General features: G+C 45.9%; 1 protein-coding gene across 4 annotated transcripts in view; it reads right to left on the bottom strand.

Annotated features, from left to right (window-relative positions):
* The window catches only part of DOCK7 (dedicator of cytokinesis 7), a 198,088-nt gene that overhangs the window by 127,394 nt on the left and 50,391 nt on the right, over positions 1–20,303 (bottom strand). For all 4 annotated transcript variants that reach the window (XM_056122429.1, XM_056122430.1, XM_056122431.1 and 1 more), the window contains exons 11-14: positions 19,533–19,698; positions 13,856–13,998; positions 12,275–12,368; positions 10,654–10,816 (exon numbers count right to left, since the gene is read on the bottom strand). In XM_056122429.1, coding sequence (XP_055978404.1) covers positions 10,654–10,816; positions 12,275–12,368; positions 13,856–13,998; positions 19,533–19,698 — 566 coding nt within the window. The remainder of the gene's footprint in view (positions 1–10,653; positions 10,817–12,274; positions 12,369–13,855; positions 13,999–19,532; positions 19,699–20,303) is intronic.

The following is a 20,303-nucleotide window of genomic DNA, read 5'->3' as shown; positions in this document are numbered from 1 at the left end:
AGAGAATTCCCACCCCATCTCTACAATGAGCATATCCTTTGATCCAGTGTGAAATTCACCGAGGGCAAGTATGCACACATACATCCTGCTCACACTGACCCACTGTGGAGGGGACACTTCCACTCTGTATCCTGGAATCAGCACGTTGTCATGTCTGTAAGCTTTTCTTCCTAACAGTGCAAAAAAATGAAAATCAATGAACTCATTTGTTAAACAAAGCTGTTTTCGTGCCTGCAAGTTGTGCGACTTGGAGAGAACTTGAGGGGACAGTGCTGAGAAAACTGAGTCACGGTTTTAAATGACACGAATTTGAGATGAACAGACTCACCATGCTCGTTCTCATAAGTAAAACCTAAAGAAACAGAGTAAGGGAATAAGCCGTGGCCAGGGACTGGGTTTCTGCTAAGCTGAGAGGAGAGACGGAGGGACAGTGACAATCTGCTGGTGGATGTGGTACAGCAATACGGTATTACTGAAGCATAAAGATTAACTGTGTTATAGATGATGGTGCGTAAAGGAAAAAACAAGTTACACTGTAAAAGTCGACTACTTTCATAGAGAGAAAAGTATTCGAGGATGGCGCCTGAGAGATAATCCAAGGGCTAAGGTGTTTCCCTTGCTGACGCTTATTTGAATCCCAGCACTGTATAAGGTCCTCTGAGCACTGCCAGGAGTAAGCCCTGAGCATCACCAGATACGGACCAAAAGCAAACCTGAAGTTAATGAATATAAATAGAGTTCCAATGAATAAAGTTATGTAGTTTCAAAAAAAATTTTTTTTCACTAATCAGTACCTACTATCTCCTCCTTTCCAAAAGTTATTTAATGTAGCACTGAGATATTCCAAATTCTGCTACAGAACAATCAAACTGCCTTGGAACTGTTCCCCATTACCAACCATCACAAGCACGGCACTCACCTACATGAGTGCAGTATTCAACAAAACAGCTTTGTAAATGGGAAAAAAAAAAAAAAAAAGAAGTGAGCAAACGATTGACCCTTTCATTAAAGTCCAGAGTGTTCTCGTGGTAAATCAACTAGAGCAAAATTACTCAATTGGTGGGAAATGTGCAGTTCAAGGTTATGAAAGTAGGATTAATCATCTTCTACAGCTAATCTTTATAAAACACAGTTTCAGTGACAGTTTAGGGGGAAAAAAAAAACAACAACAGGGTTATCAAGGATTCCATCTTAAACCTAAAAGCTGCTTTCCTAAATTTCTGTTTGCCTCTAGGAATGATCATACACTTAACAAAATAATCAGGTCTGTTTGAAAGAACAGTCACCTACACTCTGAAAAATGTAAGGCTTAGGCTAGAGACAGTACCAGAAGGGTTGGAGTGCCCCAGTTCATCCCATACGACACAGGCCCCCAAGGACCAACAGATGTATCCTCCAGCCCCCAAGTACCACTAGGCGTAGTCCTGGTGGCTCCTAGTGGCCTCCAGCACTCCTGGGCTAAAGATCAATCTCACAATCAGGTTCAAGCACTGAATCACTGGCCCGGCTGGCTGAATATTCCTGGGAGTGAAATACGGGCGGCCAGGCCCCCTAGAACACGCTTGGGAGACCCTCCTCTGACCACACCCACACCCCAGAATGGAAGCCTCTATCTTCAAACCAGCAACTAAACCTCAGTTTCAGACCCAAGCTACAGGGATCCTAATAACCGTGGCACACCAACTGTATGAGGTGGTCCTGGCAAAGTAAGGGACTGGATTTGAAACGTTTTATGTTCTCAACAAAAGCACGTGTGGGGCTGGAACGATGGTGCAATGGGAAGGGTATTTGCCTTGCATGCAGCCGACTGAAGTTCAATCCCCTATGGCTCCCCAAGCAAGAAATTTCTGAGTGCAGAGCCAGGAGTAACACTTGAGCATCACCAGGTATGGCCCCCAAACAAAACGAAACAAGTACGTGTGAATATCTTGGGTCTCCTGCTTTAAGAGCAACATTTATGATAATGATTATTATTTATTATTATTATTATTATGGTTATTATTACATTTATGATAATATCTATATATTATTTATCTGAATCTATAATGCTTCCTCATTCTCTGAGGCTGTCTCAGGAACCCGGCTCCTTCCCCTCGGGTGTGCACTGACACTTAACCTCAAAGACAATCCCTGAACAGGGAAACGCCCTGGTGGTCATGTCCAAATGTCAGGAAGTCAGTGCTCAACTCATCAATTTTTACAGTTAAAATAAACATGCACCAATCAGACTAAAAGCCTGAGTGGCTTATCTAGGGAAAAACAAACTCCAAATGTGTGGCAATTGTTTGCGATATCTATGAAAGCTAAAATTAATATAAGGAAGAATACTCTAAAACTAGGGACCATAAACTTGAGTGTAAAAAAGAAAAAATTCATCCTGAGTTTTCACTAAAATGGGTCCTTCCTAAATTCTGGATGATGTTCAGATCCTCGACTTTCTGTGGATTTTTTTCCCCTTCACCTTAGGAGCGAATGCACAGCTGGCTGGCTGGCCGAGCCAGGTTCGATTCCTCCGCCCCTCTCAGAGAGCCCGGCAAGCTACTGAGAGTATCTCACCCCCACGGTAAAGCCTGGCAAACTCCCCATGATGTATTCGATATGCCAAACACAGTAACAACAAATCTCACAATGGAGACGTTACTTGGCCCGCTCGAGCAAATTGATGAACAACGGGAGGACAATGCTACAGTGCCAAATTCTGAGTGTAGGGAACAAACAGAGCAGGATCGGCAATCCATGAGGCACCATCAACAACGGGGATCATCAATAACTTTTGGCAATACGCTACTGCAGAGAGCTCAGAGTCCTATTCATGCTCATTGGCAGTCAGAATACATGCTCATTTTTAGACAAGCACCTGGAGCTTGTTGTTTCTTGCTCTTGTTTTTCTTTTAGCTTTTCTGGCTGCAGGTTGATTCAAGCCAAGACAATCTCCAACTTTACTGAGAGGGTTGACCATGCCCATGACCAAATTCACCTCCAAGCTGGAATTCAGTTGCTGATCCAGCCCCACCCTTCTTGTTGGCAGCAGGGGGCCCCGCTGGTGGGGACCTCTGTTGGCTTCCCCACGGGAAAATCGTGTAGGCCTCTCGGTCGTGGCCTTCCCATTTCAGTGCAGCAGGCACCGTCTCAGGGGAGGGGTAGGGGGAGGGATGTCTTGTTGGTCAGGTACCAGGAGAAACGTCTTCGGGTCACCTGCTCCTTCCCGCAGCCTTGTGACCTGAGAGCATCCATGACAGGATGGGGCACATATCTGTCTGCCAGCTCTGGGTGTTTGGGGGGATGTGGGCATCCTTCTTGACCACCATCTCCCCCTCTTCGAAACACTGCTCATAGAGGGTGATGCAGTTCTTCCTGGGCATCAGCATCATGGCACGGGTGCCCAGGCTCTGAGCATTCCCTTCCAATTCATTCCTGAAGAACCATAGTTGGGCTGGAATGGTACCATAGCAGGAAGGGCATTTGTCTTGCACGGGGCAAACCCGAGTTCAAGTCAGGCATACCAATCCCTAGAGTATTAGCAGGAGTAATTCCTGAACACAGAGCCAGGAGGAGCCCCTGAGTATCGCAGGGTGTGGCCCCAAAGCCATGAAGAACCACAGCCATCACGGCTTCAATATTTTGATCGTTGTAATTCTCCGTATTCAGCTAATTTTCTTTGCTATCCTGTGAATTTTATCTGATAATTTTACAAACAGTTTCAAGGGGCTGGAGAGAGCACAGGAGTGAGGGGTGAGTGTGAAATGTGTATATGCAGATTAATTTACGGTGGTAGGTATATCAAAAGGCCCTCCCATTGATCGTCGATTTGCTCGAGCGGGCCCAGTAACGTCTCCATTGGAGACTTTGTTGTTACTGTGTAGGGTCACAGGGAGGGGGAGGAAGGACGAAAATAGCCCTAACTGCTAACTGAGGCTCAGATCACAATGCACTGCAAACTTTCATTCCGACGCTCACACTGACAGCTGTCAAGTCTCAACCACCGTGTTCCTTTTCTACGTTCTTAGCCATACCATATCTGTGAGAGAGTCCTTCCAAAAATCTAGGAGAAAAACCAAAATAGAAAAGTTCAACAGATGATTACAACTAAGGGAACTATTGGGGAACAGGCTCACTCAAACCTGCATAGACAGACTTGCCAAAAATAACACAGTGAGTGACGTATCTCCTAAAAGCGCGATGCCAGTAAGACACACAACCTTTTGCCCATCAAGAAGTACCTTGATCTTTACAACCAAAGTGCAACAGCAGTGGTCAAGTACAAGTCTGGGTAACTACACAGGACCTACATGTCCCTTCAAGGTGATGTCTGTTAGCCACTAACAGCCCCATAGGTTGTGACTTTCGTACTGCTGGGGCCAGAGGTAACAACACAGCAGTGTGGGTACAGGTCAGACAGGGGACTGACCTCAGTTTGAGTGCCAGCTCCATGTGGTTCCCAAAGCATTGCTGGGTGCACCCCTGGAAGCCCCCAGTGCCGTCAGGGTGGCCCAGAAAGGCCAGGCCCTGCAGGGTACCACATCCTCAGGTCCTTACCCTGATCTGATGCCAAGAACCAATGGTGGGGATTACCCAGCACCACCTCAGCACCACTCAGGAAACCCTCCAGGTCCATCTGGGCACAAAACAGAAAATCAGGGCCAGAGAGACAGCACAGTGGTTAGGGCGGTTGTCTTGCACACGGCAGTCCCAGGTTCAATCCCCAGCATCCCATATGGTCCTCCATGTACTGCCAGGAATAATTCCTGAGAGCAGAGCCAGGAGTAACCCCTGAGCATTACTGATGTAGCCCAAAAACAAACAAACAAATAAAGAAAAAGTAAAGAAAATTTCTGACTTTATATATAGCTTAATAACAGATTTTGAATGTCTTTCTGAATAGTCAACTATAGTTTTTTAAAAAAGACAACTTTATAAGGAAATGTAAGTAGGTTAAAAATTAAAATATGCCAGAAAGACAGCATGAGACCCTTTATTAAATACTCACTTCACACTAAAAATAAATACATTTTCTCAAAATAAACATTAAAATGCTTATATTTCTGTGGCTTTTTTCTTCAAGTAAATTTGAACCCTCTGGAATATCAACTATGTGACCTATAAAACTGAGAAGATTTTGCTGGTTTTACTCAGACTCTGTATAGATAATGAGGCTCCTTGAAGGAGACCCAGTTTCAACTTTGCTTTCATAATTCAACATTATTCACTGGAAAAATGGACACATCCATCTTAGTCTAATGACTGGACGTATGTGTGACCAGATCATGGAAGATTATCAAGTGAAAAGAAGTGGAGGGGGAGAACTTTTCACACTGAGCAAGAAGCCTATGACTGTGATCTGGCACAAGTCAGTCAGCAAATCCTCGGGGAACTTTATGTCAAATTTTTATAGTATCTGTAGGTTTTCTCTTCCTTAAAAAGGCTCTCCTCTTGAGAGAAGAGAAGCGCCTGCCACAGAGGTACGCAGAGGGTGGGGGTGGGGGTGAAGGGAGGGAACCTGGGGACACTGGTGCTGGGAAATGGACACTGGTGGAGGGTTGGGTGTGGGAATACTGGACGGCTGAAACCTAACCATGAACAGTTTTGTAAGGGTCTATCTCAGAATAATCTCACAGATTCAATAAAAAAAAAAAACTTTTTAAAAGGCTCCCCTCTGCCTTCTTACATCATTCTGAAAGAATTTCTATCTATGCCAGGTTTTCTAGATGTGCTAAAGGTTGTTGTATAAACTGAATTCCTGGAAAGACAGGCAGGCCACAAGACCAAGATTGTTTTGTTTGGGGCTCAGCGGTGCCCAGGGCTTACTCCTGGCCCTGCCCTTGAAGGTCACTTCTGGCGGTGCTTGGAGTGCCGGAATCAAACACGGTCGGCAGTGCGCAAGGCCAGCATCCGACTCGCTGTACTGTCTCTCCAACCTCGTGGTTTTTCTATTTTTGTTTTAAAACACTGTGGAATTAAGCACCCAATCTGAGTGGGTGTTCATGTGTCTTGAGAGTCAAAGCTAATACTAAACAGACCACTAGCAACTTTTATGACCTCTCTCTTCTTAAATCATTCTCCTCCCCAGAGTCAAACTGCCTAATATGATTATGCCTCCAAACTAGCTCTATCAAATTGGGCACACATGGGTAAACGTAATCCAATAAAGACAATGATAATAAGAACAAATAATGTCCCTAGAGCATTTAAGTGTGCCAAGCACTTTGCAAAAAGGTTTATATGTGTTAACCTGTGCAATCCCCACACAATCCTAAAATAGAAGTGATTTTTTTTTAATTATCCACTGGTTAAAGGAGGGAACAGCAGTCAATGCTTATTTTGAATAATTGCAAAAATATTTAATGGTTATAAAATATTAGTTATAGGTGCTGATCCCCCAAGTTTTCATGATATGTACATTATATCTTTTCAAACAAAAAATTATTATTTCCTTTTTTCTTTTTCTTTCTTCTTTTGGTTTGGGGCGTACCTGATGGTACTCGGGGCTTCCTCCTAACTCCGCACTAAAGGGTCACTCCCAGTGTGCTTGGGCACCATATGGGGTGTGGGGATCGAACCTGGATCAGGCACGTGCAAGGCAAATGCCTTACCCCCCATGCTATCTGCCCAACCCACTTATTTTTATTCTTTATCAAACTGAAATTGAAGCTGAAATTGAATAAGCAAAGCAGAGATCAGCATGACACGAAGGAAAAGAAAGACAGGCAATGGCCGGACAGAACACAGCGGGTAGGACACTTGCGTTGCACACGGCTCTCTAGGGTTCAATCCCTGGCACCCCATATGGTCCCCCAAGCTTGCCAGGGGTGATCCCCAAGCACAGAGCTAGGGGTGATCCCTGAGTGCAGAGCCAGGAGTGATCCCTGAGCACAGAGCCGGGAGTAAGCCTTGAGCACTACTAGGATTGGCCCAAAAACAAAAACTAAAATATGGAAGACAGGAGCTAAGTCATATAGAAGTTTACAGACTATTATAAAATTTCTTTATTTTCTGCTTTTAATGGAAGTTCTCTGAGGGTCTGAGGCAAAGAGAAGAATGATCTACTTAAAAAACTTTAATAATCTGCTGTACTATGGCAAAATGGAAGGGCAGCGGTTGAAAGAAGAGGGCTAATTTAGAGAGACAGAGCAGAATCCCAGACCTGTAGCCCACCCACCGATATGAGGGACCTCAGCATTATCGGGCTATGAAGTATGGAAAGGTGGCTCATCTAAATCAAGGCACTGGTTTCTTTTTTTTTTTTTTTTAATGCTTGTTGGGTCACACCCAAAAAACCCAGCTATAAAACCCAGCTCCCGGAAGAGAACAGCGCAGAGTCTCCTGCCCCTGTGCCTGGCTGTCCTCACCGGGGCCCCCTGGAGGGGAGCGGGTTGAGTTTTCCTCCCTGCCGCAACCAGGGCTCCGGCAGCCGAAGACCTCCAGAACTAGCCACCACCATGCTGAGACCACTCTCCACACACATGAAGGTACCGGCAGAGGAACAAAGGCACGCAGGTCCTGGGGCCGAGATCTCCAAGCCTACTTGGATCGGGGCTGAGCATCCTCCACCCAGATCCTCCAAATTCCAGTAGGCGGGGGTCACACCCACCAACTGGCCCCCTGGCGCCGTGTAATCCCATCAACAGCCAAGACTCAGAGACTACAAAACCCAGCTCCCGGAAGCTGGACATCTATCAACTCATTCCTACTTTGGACAAACTGGCAGGCTACCGAATGTAACCTGCTCACATGGTAGAATCTGGCAAACTCCCCGTGACGTACCCAATATTCCAAATACCAGTAACAATGAAGGATCTCATTCTCCTAACTCTGAAAGAGCCTTGAATATGGCACTTTAAAAAAAAAATCTCAGGGCTAGGATGAAGGAGGAAGGAGACGTTACTGGGGCCTGCTCAAGGCAATCGATGAATAACAGGACGGTTGTGATTGTGATTGTGATTGGGTCACACCGGGCGATGCACAGGGGTTACTCCTGGCTCTGGACTCAGGAATCACTCCTGGTGGTGCTCGGGGATCCTATGGGATGTTGGGGATCAAACCTGGCAAACACCCTCCCTGCTGTGCTATTGCTCCAGCCCCCCAAGGCGTTGCTTTAAATGTAAGGCTACACAACAGATTCTGAGACCTGGGAGAGAATGAAAGTCAACTATCTCCGTCCTTCTGTTAGATTTATCAGTTGTTGAAATAACAGTCGCACTGGATAAAATAATGCGCTTAATTTTATGCTTTTACTTTTTTAGTGGCGCAACTATAAAATTTTCCATTGCCAATGTAGTGGCACTACCGATGCTCCCATTCTAGGTCTACTTGACAGGGCCGCTCTAAACAGTGACACAGCCTGAGACGCTCACATGTAACTTGGCAGCTTCAGAACACAGCGGGAGAGCGAAACTTGGGGGAGCCCACGGGAGGAGTAAGAAAAAGAGGAAATGAATCTTTCTGATCTTCCAGGCCACATCCATGGCAGTGGCATATGCTTAGAAAGGGCCGTCTGGGCAAGAAACAAGCGAGTGGGCTCTCACGACAGACACATCGGATGTCGCCGTTCCCAAAAGGAGCTAAGGGAACGCCCTGGGGCGCCGTGAAGCTTCGGTCCACAGGTCACACCCAACAGCTCTGGGAAGCACACTCACCAAACACAGCTGAGTCAAAGAGCATAGGGCGGGCACAAATACCAGACTCAAGCACAATGCTAGCGCCTGCCCCTAAGAACATTTCAGGCACAGCAATAAGTAGGAGTGAAGGGGAGCTTAACAGCCCAGAGGTCAAACGCCAGCCCCACTGCAGTAAAAACGTTCATCTCGGCTCTACGGCGATGAGGGAACTCCACTCACCTCTAAAACTACAGTCGGGGGTATGGTGCCACCAGCAGGTCAATCTGTACCTGTGAGGCGAGTGCATCAGCAGCCTGATGGCACTGTCAGACTTTCAGATACCCCCAAATTGCTGCTGTGCCTTTGGCCAGACCCCAAAAACTTGGGGCAAAGTTTACCAAGAAAGTAAAGGGCCAAAAGTTACATATGTGGGAGACACACCCACAAACCACCTCCGGCTCAGCTATATAATTGGAGGCAAGGCCTCTCTGGTTCCTGATGGAACAGCTTAACTTAATGGCCATGATCCCAGAGACTCAGAAACAAAACCCAGCGACTTTTGGCAAAAATGTGTCCTGTTCCTGCAGTAGCTAACTGGCGCTGGGCCACTCCAGGTGGGAATATGTTACGTGCCTTGGCCTGTTCCCCCTGGTGGCCCGGTGACCACCATCCTCCAGAGGCCACAGGACAGTCAGGTTTGGACCTGCAGTGACGAGACATCTGGGGCCTCACCAGATGGGGGTGGAACCGCCCCTTTCCTCCCCATCCCAACCAGACCCCGAGTCACCACCTACAAATGGCCTCTCTGGCTCCTGATCAAGCAGATTAACGGCCATGACCCCAGAGACTCAGAAACAAATCTCAAAACCCAGCGGCTTTTGGCAGAAATGCTTCTGGACCTCATACAAGGTGGCCGCCGCCTCAGAGCTTATTGGAAAGCCAAGTATGAGCCGGCAGTGACGGGGCAACTGCAGTCTCATGGGGAGGGGGACGGTACTGGCTCATCCTTCACACCCTACGAAGGTCACGAGTTGCCCCCCACAAGTGGCTCTCTGGCACGGCCACAGCTCCAGAGGCAAAAGGACTTAATCCAGACCCCGGCAGAAAAGTGAATGGACCATGCGTTCAACTATGGCGCCATCGCCATGCCTCCCCAGGAGGGAAAGGGTGTTGCTGCTCCCTTCCGCCTCCCCCCGCCCCCAGCAGCAAGGTGGCCACTGCCTTGGAGCTTATTGGAAAGCCAGGTATGAGCCAGCGGTGATGGGGCAACTGCAGTCTCATGGGAAGGGGGGCGGCACTGGCTCATCCTTCACACCCTACCAAGGTGACAAGCTGCCCTCCCCCCCCCCCCCCCCCGCATGAGTGGCTCTCCAGCACAGTCATAACACCAGATGCACAGAAACCAATCTCATAATGATCTAGCTCTTTGCAGAAATCCAAAATCATTATATGACCTTATATAATTCTCATACCAGCTATAGAAAACAAAGTATTTCACAATGCCTTTTCGGCAATTCTGATTGTTGGGGGGGGGAGGAAATTCTAAACAATAATGGTGCATCTTTTATCAAAATAATGAATGTAATCAATGTAGAGAAGAGTTAAGTAGAAATCATCTGCCTCACAGGCATTGGGAGGGGTGGAAGGGGGGCATACTGGGGTTCTTAGTGGTGAAAAATGAGTACTGGTGAAGGGAAAGGTGTTTGATCATTGTATGACTTAAACCTGAAAGCTTTGTAACTTTTCCCACAGTGACTCAATAAATAAATATAAGAAGAAAGAAAAATAAATAAATAAATAAATAAAACCACAGTCACGCCCACCTCAAGCTCTGAGGTACAAATCAGGTAATACGCGTAAGGTAGCCAACGTTACACCTGGCATAGTATTAATGCTTAACAGCTGACAACTTTTTTTTTGCCCCCTTAAATTACTCAATATGAAATGGAGTTAAATAATAAAGCTACACAAGAGTCTGGGAACATTTCCTTCAGCTTTAGCTCTGGAACAGACAGCATCTCATCTCTATAGTCTCCAATCCGAAATGAAAATGTGGTACCTGTACGTGGTGTTTGGGACGTACACATCCCTGGCAGGAAACTCCAGGATTTCTCGGGTGGGCCTGACCCTGCTGTCTGGGTAAAGTTTCACTTGGAGGAGCTCTGGGGTGAGACAGTAGTGGGGATTTTCCGGAGCAGGCGAAATGTCTATCTTCAGCTGAGCTGCAATACAAAAAGATTTTAGAAAAATAATGTAACTGTAATAAAACTGCCAGGTTAAAACAAAACAAAACCAAAAAAGCTTCGAAAAGACTCAGACCTGAGACACACAAATAAATCTCGAACCCGAGCAACTTGCTGCAGAAATGGCCCCGGACTTTGCAATTGGCCATTTCTACCGGGCTGCTCCAGATGGGGGCAGGTGCTGTCCCTCTACCTGCCCTCTAGGACCCCCGGTGGCTGCCATTTTCTAGATGTCATCGAGAAGCTCCAGGTACTAGAGGCAGTGGTGGCAAATCCCAAGCCTCACAAGACAGGGGAGGAGTGGGCCTTTCTCCTTCCCTCGTCCCGATGGGATGCCGAGAGGACGCTACATTTGGCCACTGTCCACTTAAGCTCCCACACGGCCACAATCCAGAGACACACCAACGAATCTCGGACCCAAGCAACTTGCTGCTGCGATCTCTTCAGATCCTAATTATTAAAAGGTTAGAATTCCTAGAGTGCACGCCCGCTCTTGTGGCTGCATGACATTATATCGTATCCATAACAAGCAATACAAAACACATCGTCTAGTGTTGCCTTTTCAACAGGGATGAGGGGTAGAGGGACTGGTCTCAAAATATCGAAGGTAACTAAAGTAGAGAAAGAGAGTATTGTGTAAATTATCTGCCACACAGGCAGGAGGAGGTGTGGAAGGAGGGGACGGGGGTAGGGGATACTGGGGATTTGGGTGGTAGAAGATGGGCACTGGCGATGGAATGGGTGTTTGATGACTGTATGAAAGAAGCTCAAACATGGAAGTGTACCTCACGGTGAATCAATAAAAAATAAATTTTAAAAATCCCCTTGGCTTAGAGAAACAAAACCAACTCTTGAAGTTCCAAAATAAGAAAAAGAAAAAGAAAAGACTCAGACCCTACTTTTCTGCAAGAAGTCACGAAGTAAACCAAAATTACCATCGGCTCAGACCTCTACATTACCTCACCTTACCAAGTTCAAACTTCTAAAGAGCTGATGCAGATGTAAGTGCAAGTAAAATAATACACACAGCACAGGAAGAAACAAGCAAAAACAAAGGAAATAAAAACAGGGATCTAGTATAGACCTAAGTCAACATTCTGAATGTGAAATATGATTTATTTAAACAAGGTCAAGTTCATAAATAAGTTTTACTCCAGAGTGGTTTGTTTTTATCACAATATGAGTCTATTCCTAAATATTTAACACTCCCGGTTCCTTTCTTTTCCTTTAGGAAGTATTAAGCCACAACAGTATTTATCATTTTCATTTCGGGAATTAAATTATTGAAGGTCTGAAATTCAACTTCCAACTGTTAGATCATATGAGTCAACCGAGATCAGAAAAATGGAGCCATCTGGTGTACGCATCGGATACTCAAAAAAGGAATATAACTATAAACAATACACGTGTGATGATTAGCTCATAATTTAAAAATACCTGTAATAGGTCTTAAACGTCGTAAAACAGAAGACGGTCTTCTCATGTCAGCAAGAAATTTGTAGAGATCTTCATCACTTAGGCGGTCTCCTTCCTGATTTTAAAAATTTAAGAAAAGCTTTCCATAAAACAAATGTATTCAACTGAAATTTGCTTTTTTTTTTCTTTTAGCTTTTTTTCTGAGTACCACCCGATGGTACTCAGGGCTTACTCCTGACTTTGCACTCAGGAATCACTCCCCATGGACTTGGAAGACAGTACGGGATGTCTCTTCTCCCCAGAAAGACCCTGGGTCGGCTGCATGCAAAGCAAGTGCCCTACCCACAATTCTCTCACTCCAGCCCTGAAAATAAATTTCTGTTGCCTATGCTGCCTTCTCCCTTTAACTTAGTGTAAAATGTAAAATTAACATGATAATGACTAAAAATATTGTGCTGGCTTCCTTCATATTCAAATTTTAATAAGAGCTATGGAACTACTATTTTTTTTTAAAGTTTAACTTTAAATAAGTTTATCGCGGCAGAGACTGGCAAGCTCCCAAAGGCATATTCAACATGCCAAAACCCAGTAACAACGATGGGTCTCATTCCCCTGACCCTGAAAGAGCCTCCAATGTGGCACTTGCTAAAATCTCAGGGCTAGGACGAATGGAGACGTTACTGGTGCCTGCTTGAGCAAATCGATGAACAATTGGAGGACAGTGACGGTGACAGTGACCTTGTACTGATTTTCTGTATTTTAGAGTGAACTGTAATACCTTATAGACAAAACTAATGGACTATAAGAAGTAGATAAATTTTAACTGTATCACTGTTATCCCTTTGTTCATCGATTTCCTCAAGCAGGCACCAGTAACGTCTCACAACAAATTGTGAGACTTGCTGCTACTGTTTTTGGCATACTGAATACATCACAGGTAGCTTGCCAGGCTTTGCCGTGCAGGTGCGATACTCTCAGTAGCTTGCCGGACTCCCTGAAAGGGGCGGAGGAATCGAACTTGGGTCAAAGGCAGATTTTTTTTTAAATGAAAAAAGAGGAATAAAGTATACAGACATAAAAACATTAATATAGGATAGCCCAATAAATTTGTTACCCTAAAGTTCAAATTTGTTCCTTCAACTTACATGATCAAATTTCTCTAATACAAGCATATAGCACTGACCAAATTTTGAAAAGAACCTCCCTCTTCGCCCCATTTTTTTTTTTAAGTTCTATGGTCCACACCTGTTTGTACTCCTCTCAGGGCTTCCAGGCCCCTAGATATCCAAGTTACAGTTTGAAAATTAAATTTGGTGAAGAATTTTTTTAATGGCCTGATTATTTTATTTTTGCTTTTTTGTGTCACACCTCACGATGCACAGGGGCTACTCCTTGCTCTGCACTCGGGAATTACCCCTGGCGGTGCTCAGAGAACAATATGAAAGGGCATCACCAGGTGTGACCCAAAAAGTGAAAAAAAAAAATCACTGTCGTGCTTACGTGCATGTAGCCCACATGTATATGCCCGACAACAACTTTTCTGAAACCAAAGGAAATTCTGGTGTGAAGGGCCCCGATGACTGCTCCCCGCCAGGACAATACCTGCTTAAAGAAATTGGTGACCGTGAGAGTAGCGGGCCGGAAGCTGGCCAAGTTACACGCCTCGTCGCCACTGGTGGTTCTTTCCAGTGACCGCCGGCCCACGATGCTCGAATTCCTCCGCTCGGACCAAGACCCTTTTCGTTCTGCCAAAGGGAAAAAGGCAGAGACTCATTTTCAACGTGTTTAAGATGTCTTTTAAAGCAGCTTTCCAAACACAAGAAGGAGAAAAGAAATGCCATGATGTTGAAGACCACCCTGTTCCGCCCATCGATCGATCACCCCAGGATAATTGCTGCTCCTGCAAAGATGACCAAGGAAGTGTGTGCACAATCTCCCTGACCTCATTTCTAAGAGTGTAAAAAAGACATTTTAGTCACCATACAACAGTCCTTCAGCTCAGTTAGCACTTGGGCTGGAAACAATTGGGGGTGGGGCGGGATTTGGGGTTAAACCTGGCAGAGCCAGGGTGTGCTGTTTCCAGGGTCTGTTCCTGGCAGTGACTTGGGGGACTGTGAGGTGCCAGAGAGAGAAACGCAAAGCAAGCATCTGAATTCCTGTACTATTTCTCTAGCCCTGACACAGAATCTTAGGGTAACTTGCATTAAAAAGAATTTTATTATTTTTTAAGATTTTTTTAAAGATTCTTAATTACTTAAGATCAATTAGAACAACTAGGTTGAAGATCAAAAAGGAAACAAGGTGATGGCTGGAGGGATCGCTCGGGATGGGAGATGTGTGCTGAAAGTAGATAAAGGACCAAACGTGATGGCCTCTTGGTATCTGTGTTGCAAACCAAAATGTCTCAAAGTAGAGTATGGGGGAAATTGTCTGCCATAGAAGCAGGGAGAGAGGTGGGATGGGGGAGGGATACTGGGGACATTGGTGGTAGAAAATGTGCACTGGTGGAGGGGTGGATGTTCCATCATTGTATGACTGAAACTCAAACATGAAAGCTTCGTAACTGTTGTAAGTATCTCACGGTGATTCGATCATGAAAAAAAGGAACTAAGATAGAGGGCAGGGGCGTCTTAAGATGACTGCACTCATTTGCGGATATTGGGGGGGAGGGGAGTATATGAATAATACCTAAAGTCAGTAGAAACCAGGGCTAGGAGGGCTGGACTAGGGTAGGAGGAGGAGGGGGAGGGCAGTTTGGAGAGAGAAGGGACCACGGTGACAGTGACAGATGGAAATAATCCCTCTGGACAAGAACTGAATGCTGCAAGGAGGAAAGGTGCTATGCGGAATACCTTTTCAGTAAGAGTCCTGCAAACCACAGTGCCTGAAGGGGAAACTGAAGAGAGAGAAAGAGACAGAGACAGAGAGAGAAGAAAAGCCTGTCATGGGGCAGGCTTCAGGGTCAGAGGGGGAGGTGGCAGGAGGGAATCTGGAGACATCAGTGGCTGGAAATGTGCATCACCTGGCTGGAAGGGTCCGGTGTTAGAATATGGTCTGACTGAAAATCATGAACAACTCTGTAACTCTGAATCTCACGGCAATTCAATAAAAAAAAATTATTAAAAAAAAACCCAAATGTATATTCAACAATATATAACAAATTCAAATGAACTGAAAATTATGTAAAATATATGGACTAAAAATGGTCACATTTATCTATAAATTTTCTAACAGAAGAAAAGTGAGAAGATCTACTACCGTGCGAGGTAGTGAAGTGGGACACCCTCAAATAAACAATAGGTGGAAGAGGAAATGAAAAGGGAAGTAAATCAGAAAATACAAAAATAAAAACATCATATTGCGGGCTGGAGAGAGCGTACAGCCGGTTGGGTGGCTGCCTTACACACAGCTGACCCAGGGTCAATCCCCGGCACCCCGTATGGTCCCCTGAGCCCCACCAGGTATGACCCTGAAACTGTGGGGTGGGTGTGGCCCAACCCCCTACCCCCAAATACAATACCGTAAGAATACATGGGACGTTACTGAAACAGTGCTCAGAGGGAAACACAGAGCTCTTTCTTTCTTTCTTTTTTCTTTTTTTTTTTTTTTTTTTGCTTTTTGCATCACACCAGGCAAAGCACAGGGATTTTACTCCTGGCTCTGCACTCAGGAATTACCCCCTGAAGGTGCTCAGGGGACCATATGGGATGCTGGGGATTGAACCCAGGTCAGCTGCGTGCAAGGCAAATGCCCTACCTGCTGTTGCTCCAGCCCCAAATGCAGAGCTCTTAAGAGCTATATTTGAAAAAAGGAAGAGGAGCCAGGAGACAGCTCAAACTATGAGTGTTTATGGTTTGCCATGGTTCATTCCCCGCTACCACAGGGCCCCCAGAGCAGTGCCGGGAGCAACCCCCAAGCACAGTCAGGTATGGGCACATCCCCCACCACCACCAAAAGAGAAAACTCTCAAATCAGTAACAACAACATTAAAAAATAGAGATTTTTTTGCATCTCCAGCACATGGTACCCCCCGCCAAGCACTGCTAAGAGTGACCCCAAGCACTGAGCCAGGAGTAGTTTCCCCAGCACTGCCAGGTATGAACCATACCCCCAAAAAATCTAGATGAAGAGCATATTAAACCCAAAGCAAGCCGGAGTGAAGTGACTGAAAAAGACAAATGAATGCAAAGAAATGGAACAGAGACCAGAAAAGCAACAGACAAATCTGTGGGGAAGAAAAAAAAACTCATGTTTTCTGAAAAGATAAAATTTTGTTGTTTCTTGTTATTTTGAGGCCATAACCGATGGTGTTCAGGGCTTACTTCGGGCTCTATGCTCAGGGATCACTCCTGGCAGGCTCAGGGCACCACATGGGTGACAGGAATCAAACCTGGGACAGCCACATGCTAGACAAGCCTTACCCCTATACTACCACACTGGCCCCCAAATATATGATGTTTTCAACTTTATGGGGCCAGAGAGATAGTACAGCGGCCAGGGTGCTTTCCTTATACACAGCTGACCCAGATTTGATCTCTAGTATCCCATAAGTCACCAAACAATGCCAGAAGTAACCCCTGAGCACAGAGCCAGGAGTAAGTCCCAGAGCACCACAGGGTGTGGTTTAAAAAAACTGTTTAGTTCTTTTTTTTTTTCAGTGTTTTCTTAAATTAAAGAACTATGATTTACAAAGTTTTGATGACTGCATTTTTGGCATATAATATTTCAACGCCAAACCCATCAGCAGTATCAACTTCCCTCCACCAGTAACTGATGAACAATTTGCAACTCATTTTCTGAGACGAGTGTGAACCCAAAGCACAACCCAGACAGAGGACACAACAAAAAAAGAAAACCTGCGTTGCCCCCCACGAGCGGCTCTCCAGCACGGCCACAGCCCCAGAAGCACAAGGGCTTAATGCAGAACCCAGCAGCTTGGAGCAGAAAAGTGAAAGGACTATGCGTTAATCCAGGCCATCATTTCTGCCCAGAGGGGAAAGGGTGTTGCTCCCTTCCGCCCTCCTCCCTCTGGAAAGAAAGATGGCGGCCACATGGGAGCCTTGTGGACAGCAGGTATGAGCCGGGGGTGTGGGGGCGACTAAAACTTCATGGGAAGGGGGGCGTTCCGGTCCGTCCTTCACGCCCTACCGAGGTCACCAGTTGCCCCCCACGAGCGGCTCTCCAGCACAGCCACGGCCCCAGAAGCACAAGGACTTAATGCAGAACCCAGCAGCTTGGAGCAGAAAAGTGAACGGACTATGCATTGATCCAGGCCATCAAGTCTGCCGGAGGGGAAAGGGTGTTGCCCCATTCGCCCTCTCCTCTCTGGAAAGAAAGATGGCGGCCACATGGGAGCCTTGTGGACAGCAGGTATGAGCCGGGGGAGTGGGGGCGACTAAAACCTCATGGGCCGGGGGGCGTTCCGGTCCGTCCTTCACGCCCTACCGAGGTCACCAGTCGACCCCCGCGAGCGGCTCTCCAGCACGGCCATGGCCCCAGAAGCACAAGGACTTAATGCAGAACCCAGCAGCTTGGAGCAGAAAAGTGAACGGACTATGCGTTGATCCAGCCCATCAAGTCTGCCGGAGGGGAAAGGGTGTTGCCCCATTCGCCCTCTCCTCTCTGGAAAGAAAGATGGCGGCCACATGGGAGCCTTGTGGACAGCAGGTATGAGCCGGGAGTGTGGGGGCGACTGAAACCTCATGGGAAGGGGGGCGTTTCGCTCCGCCCTTCACGCCCTACCGAGGCCACCGGTTGCCCCCCACGAGCGGCTCTCCAGCACGGCCACGACTCCAGAACACAGAAACCAATTTCTTAACTATCTGACTTTCAGTAGAAATACTTCCAGGGTCAATAGGTAAAATAGCAGAAATCCAAAACCAACATTTAATTCTTGAACCCAGCTGTAGAAAGCAAATCACTTCACAATGCTTTTTCAGCATGTCTGATTTGGGGGGGGGGGTAAACTCTAAATAATAGTGGTGAATCTTTTATTGAAACAATCTAATCAAAGCGGATAGAGTGTTAACTAGAATTCATCTGCCTCACAGGGACGGGGAGGGGTGGGGGGTGGGGTTTTATTGGGGTTCTTCATGGGAAAAAATAAGTATTGGTAAAGGGAAGTGTGTTTGATATTTGCATGACTGAGACATAAACCTGAAAGCTTTGTAACCTTTCCCACAGTGATTCAATAAAAAAAAAAAAAAAAAAAAAAAAAAAAGAAAACCTGCAGGGCCAGCAGGGCCAGCAGGGCCCCCCAGAGCTGGATGTGGGAGCAGCTCAGCCAGGCATGCGTGACCCGCGACAGGACGGGAGAGGTGGGAAGGAGCAAAGACTGAAAAAGATGGACAGTGCAACATTCCAATAACTAAAAGTCTAAATTAATCTAAATATCCATCAACTGACAAGTGGGTAAATAAAAGAAGGATGACTTAATACCCACATTTTAAGCAAAATGCAAGCCAAGGACTATTATTCAGTCCTAGAGATACTGATAAATTCTACAACGTGAATGAACTTTTTTTTTTTCCTTTTTGGATCATACCTGGCGATGCACAGGGCTACTCCTGGCTCATACTCAAGAATTACTCCTGGCGGTACATGTGGGCAACCATATGGGATGCTAGGAATTGAACCCAGGTCGGCTACGTGCAAGGCAAACGCTCTACTCGTGCTCCAGACCCTGGATGAATTTTTAAGACATTATGCAAATAGAGTCCAAGTGATAGTATATGGGGAAGGCGTTTGCCTTGCAGGCGGCTGTACAGGGTCCCTGCAGTCCTGCCAGAAGAGATTCTCAAGCCCAGAGCCAGAAGTAAGCCCTCAAAGCCCCACCAGGTGTGGCCCAAGCCCTCAACCCCAGCAAAATTAGGCTAAGTGACAGAAGTTGCAAAAATCCACATGATACTCTGTATCATTTAAAGTGAAATGTCTGCCATGGCAGAATTCCTACATGCAACACAGATGAGAGCTTGTTCAGGGTTTTAAGGATTACGCGGGTAGGAAGTGACAGCTAATAAGTTGCAAAATTAGATTCTTGAGATTCTGTGGAACCTTGTAACTATGCCTGAAAGCACTGAACTGGATGCACTGGGCGGACGGATTCTGTGGTGTGGAAATTACACTTCTACAAAGTCGTTTTCAGGAAGAAAAGGCAAAATGGAAAGTGAAAAATATTGATGTCACATTACACTGCAAAGTCCACAAGTAAAACAATCCTGCGTGTGAAAAAAAGGAAAATGCTATGTATTTAGAAATTCTTCACGTAAAGCACTCGTACCTCCAGTACTTATTTCTACTTCCGTAGAGTCTCTTTCCAAACTGCCGGCACTGCTGACGATATTCATCAAGTGGATGGCGGTCCAAGCAAAAGGCATGCGGTACTTTCCCAGCCTTTGGCAAAACTGCTCGGCTTGACTTTTCAGCTTCTCCAGCTTCTCCTTATTCTGCAAAACAGAACTTTATAATTATATGATTATGCTCAAAAGAAATGAATTCATGGCTATGTCATAGATCTATAAAAATCCAAGTTAACAGTTCTCAATTCTCAGCAAAGAGGGAAAAACAATCTCTACCAGAGGTTCCCAGATGCATCAGACCGATAGCCAGACCCTTTTTCAGAAAATAAAAAATTAATAAATCACTTGGCCCTGCCTCCAGAAATCTACCTTCTTTACGTGAACAGAAAGCAAGACTGCAACGTCAACATCTGGATCAATCCCATGCTCTCTTCCTCACCTGGGGCAACAGCGATCAGTATCTTTTAGAGTTCAATTAACAGTGTAACTTCTGAACCACTGCACAACCTCGATCACCGATCACCCGATAGATGTCCGCAAGCTGAATAAGTCAGGAATTTCTATCTGTGATTATCTCTTCTTGAGAGAAAAGGGGAAATAAATGAGACTTTTTTTTTTTTTGGTTTTGTTCTTGCTTTGGGGCTGCATCTGGCAATACTCATCAGTGTTCCTGGCTCTGTGCTCAGGGATCACCCCTGACGGGGCTCAGGGCACTGCATGGGCTTCCGGGGATGGAACTACATTCAGCCAGG

The sequence above is a fragment of the Sorex fumeus genome, unplaced genomic scaffold (genome assembly GCF_029834395.1).
Source record: "Sorex fumeus unplaced genomic scaffold, SorFum_2.1 ptg000045l, whole genome shotgun sequence".
Taxonomy (NCBI): domain Eukaryota; kingdom Metazoa; phylum Chordata; class Mammalia; order Eulipotyphla; family Soricidae; genus Sorex; species Sorex fumeus.
The sequence above is the reverse complement of the archived record's forward strand: the minus strand, read 5'-3'. Positions and strand labels throughout refer to the sequence as shown.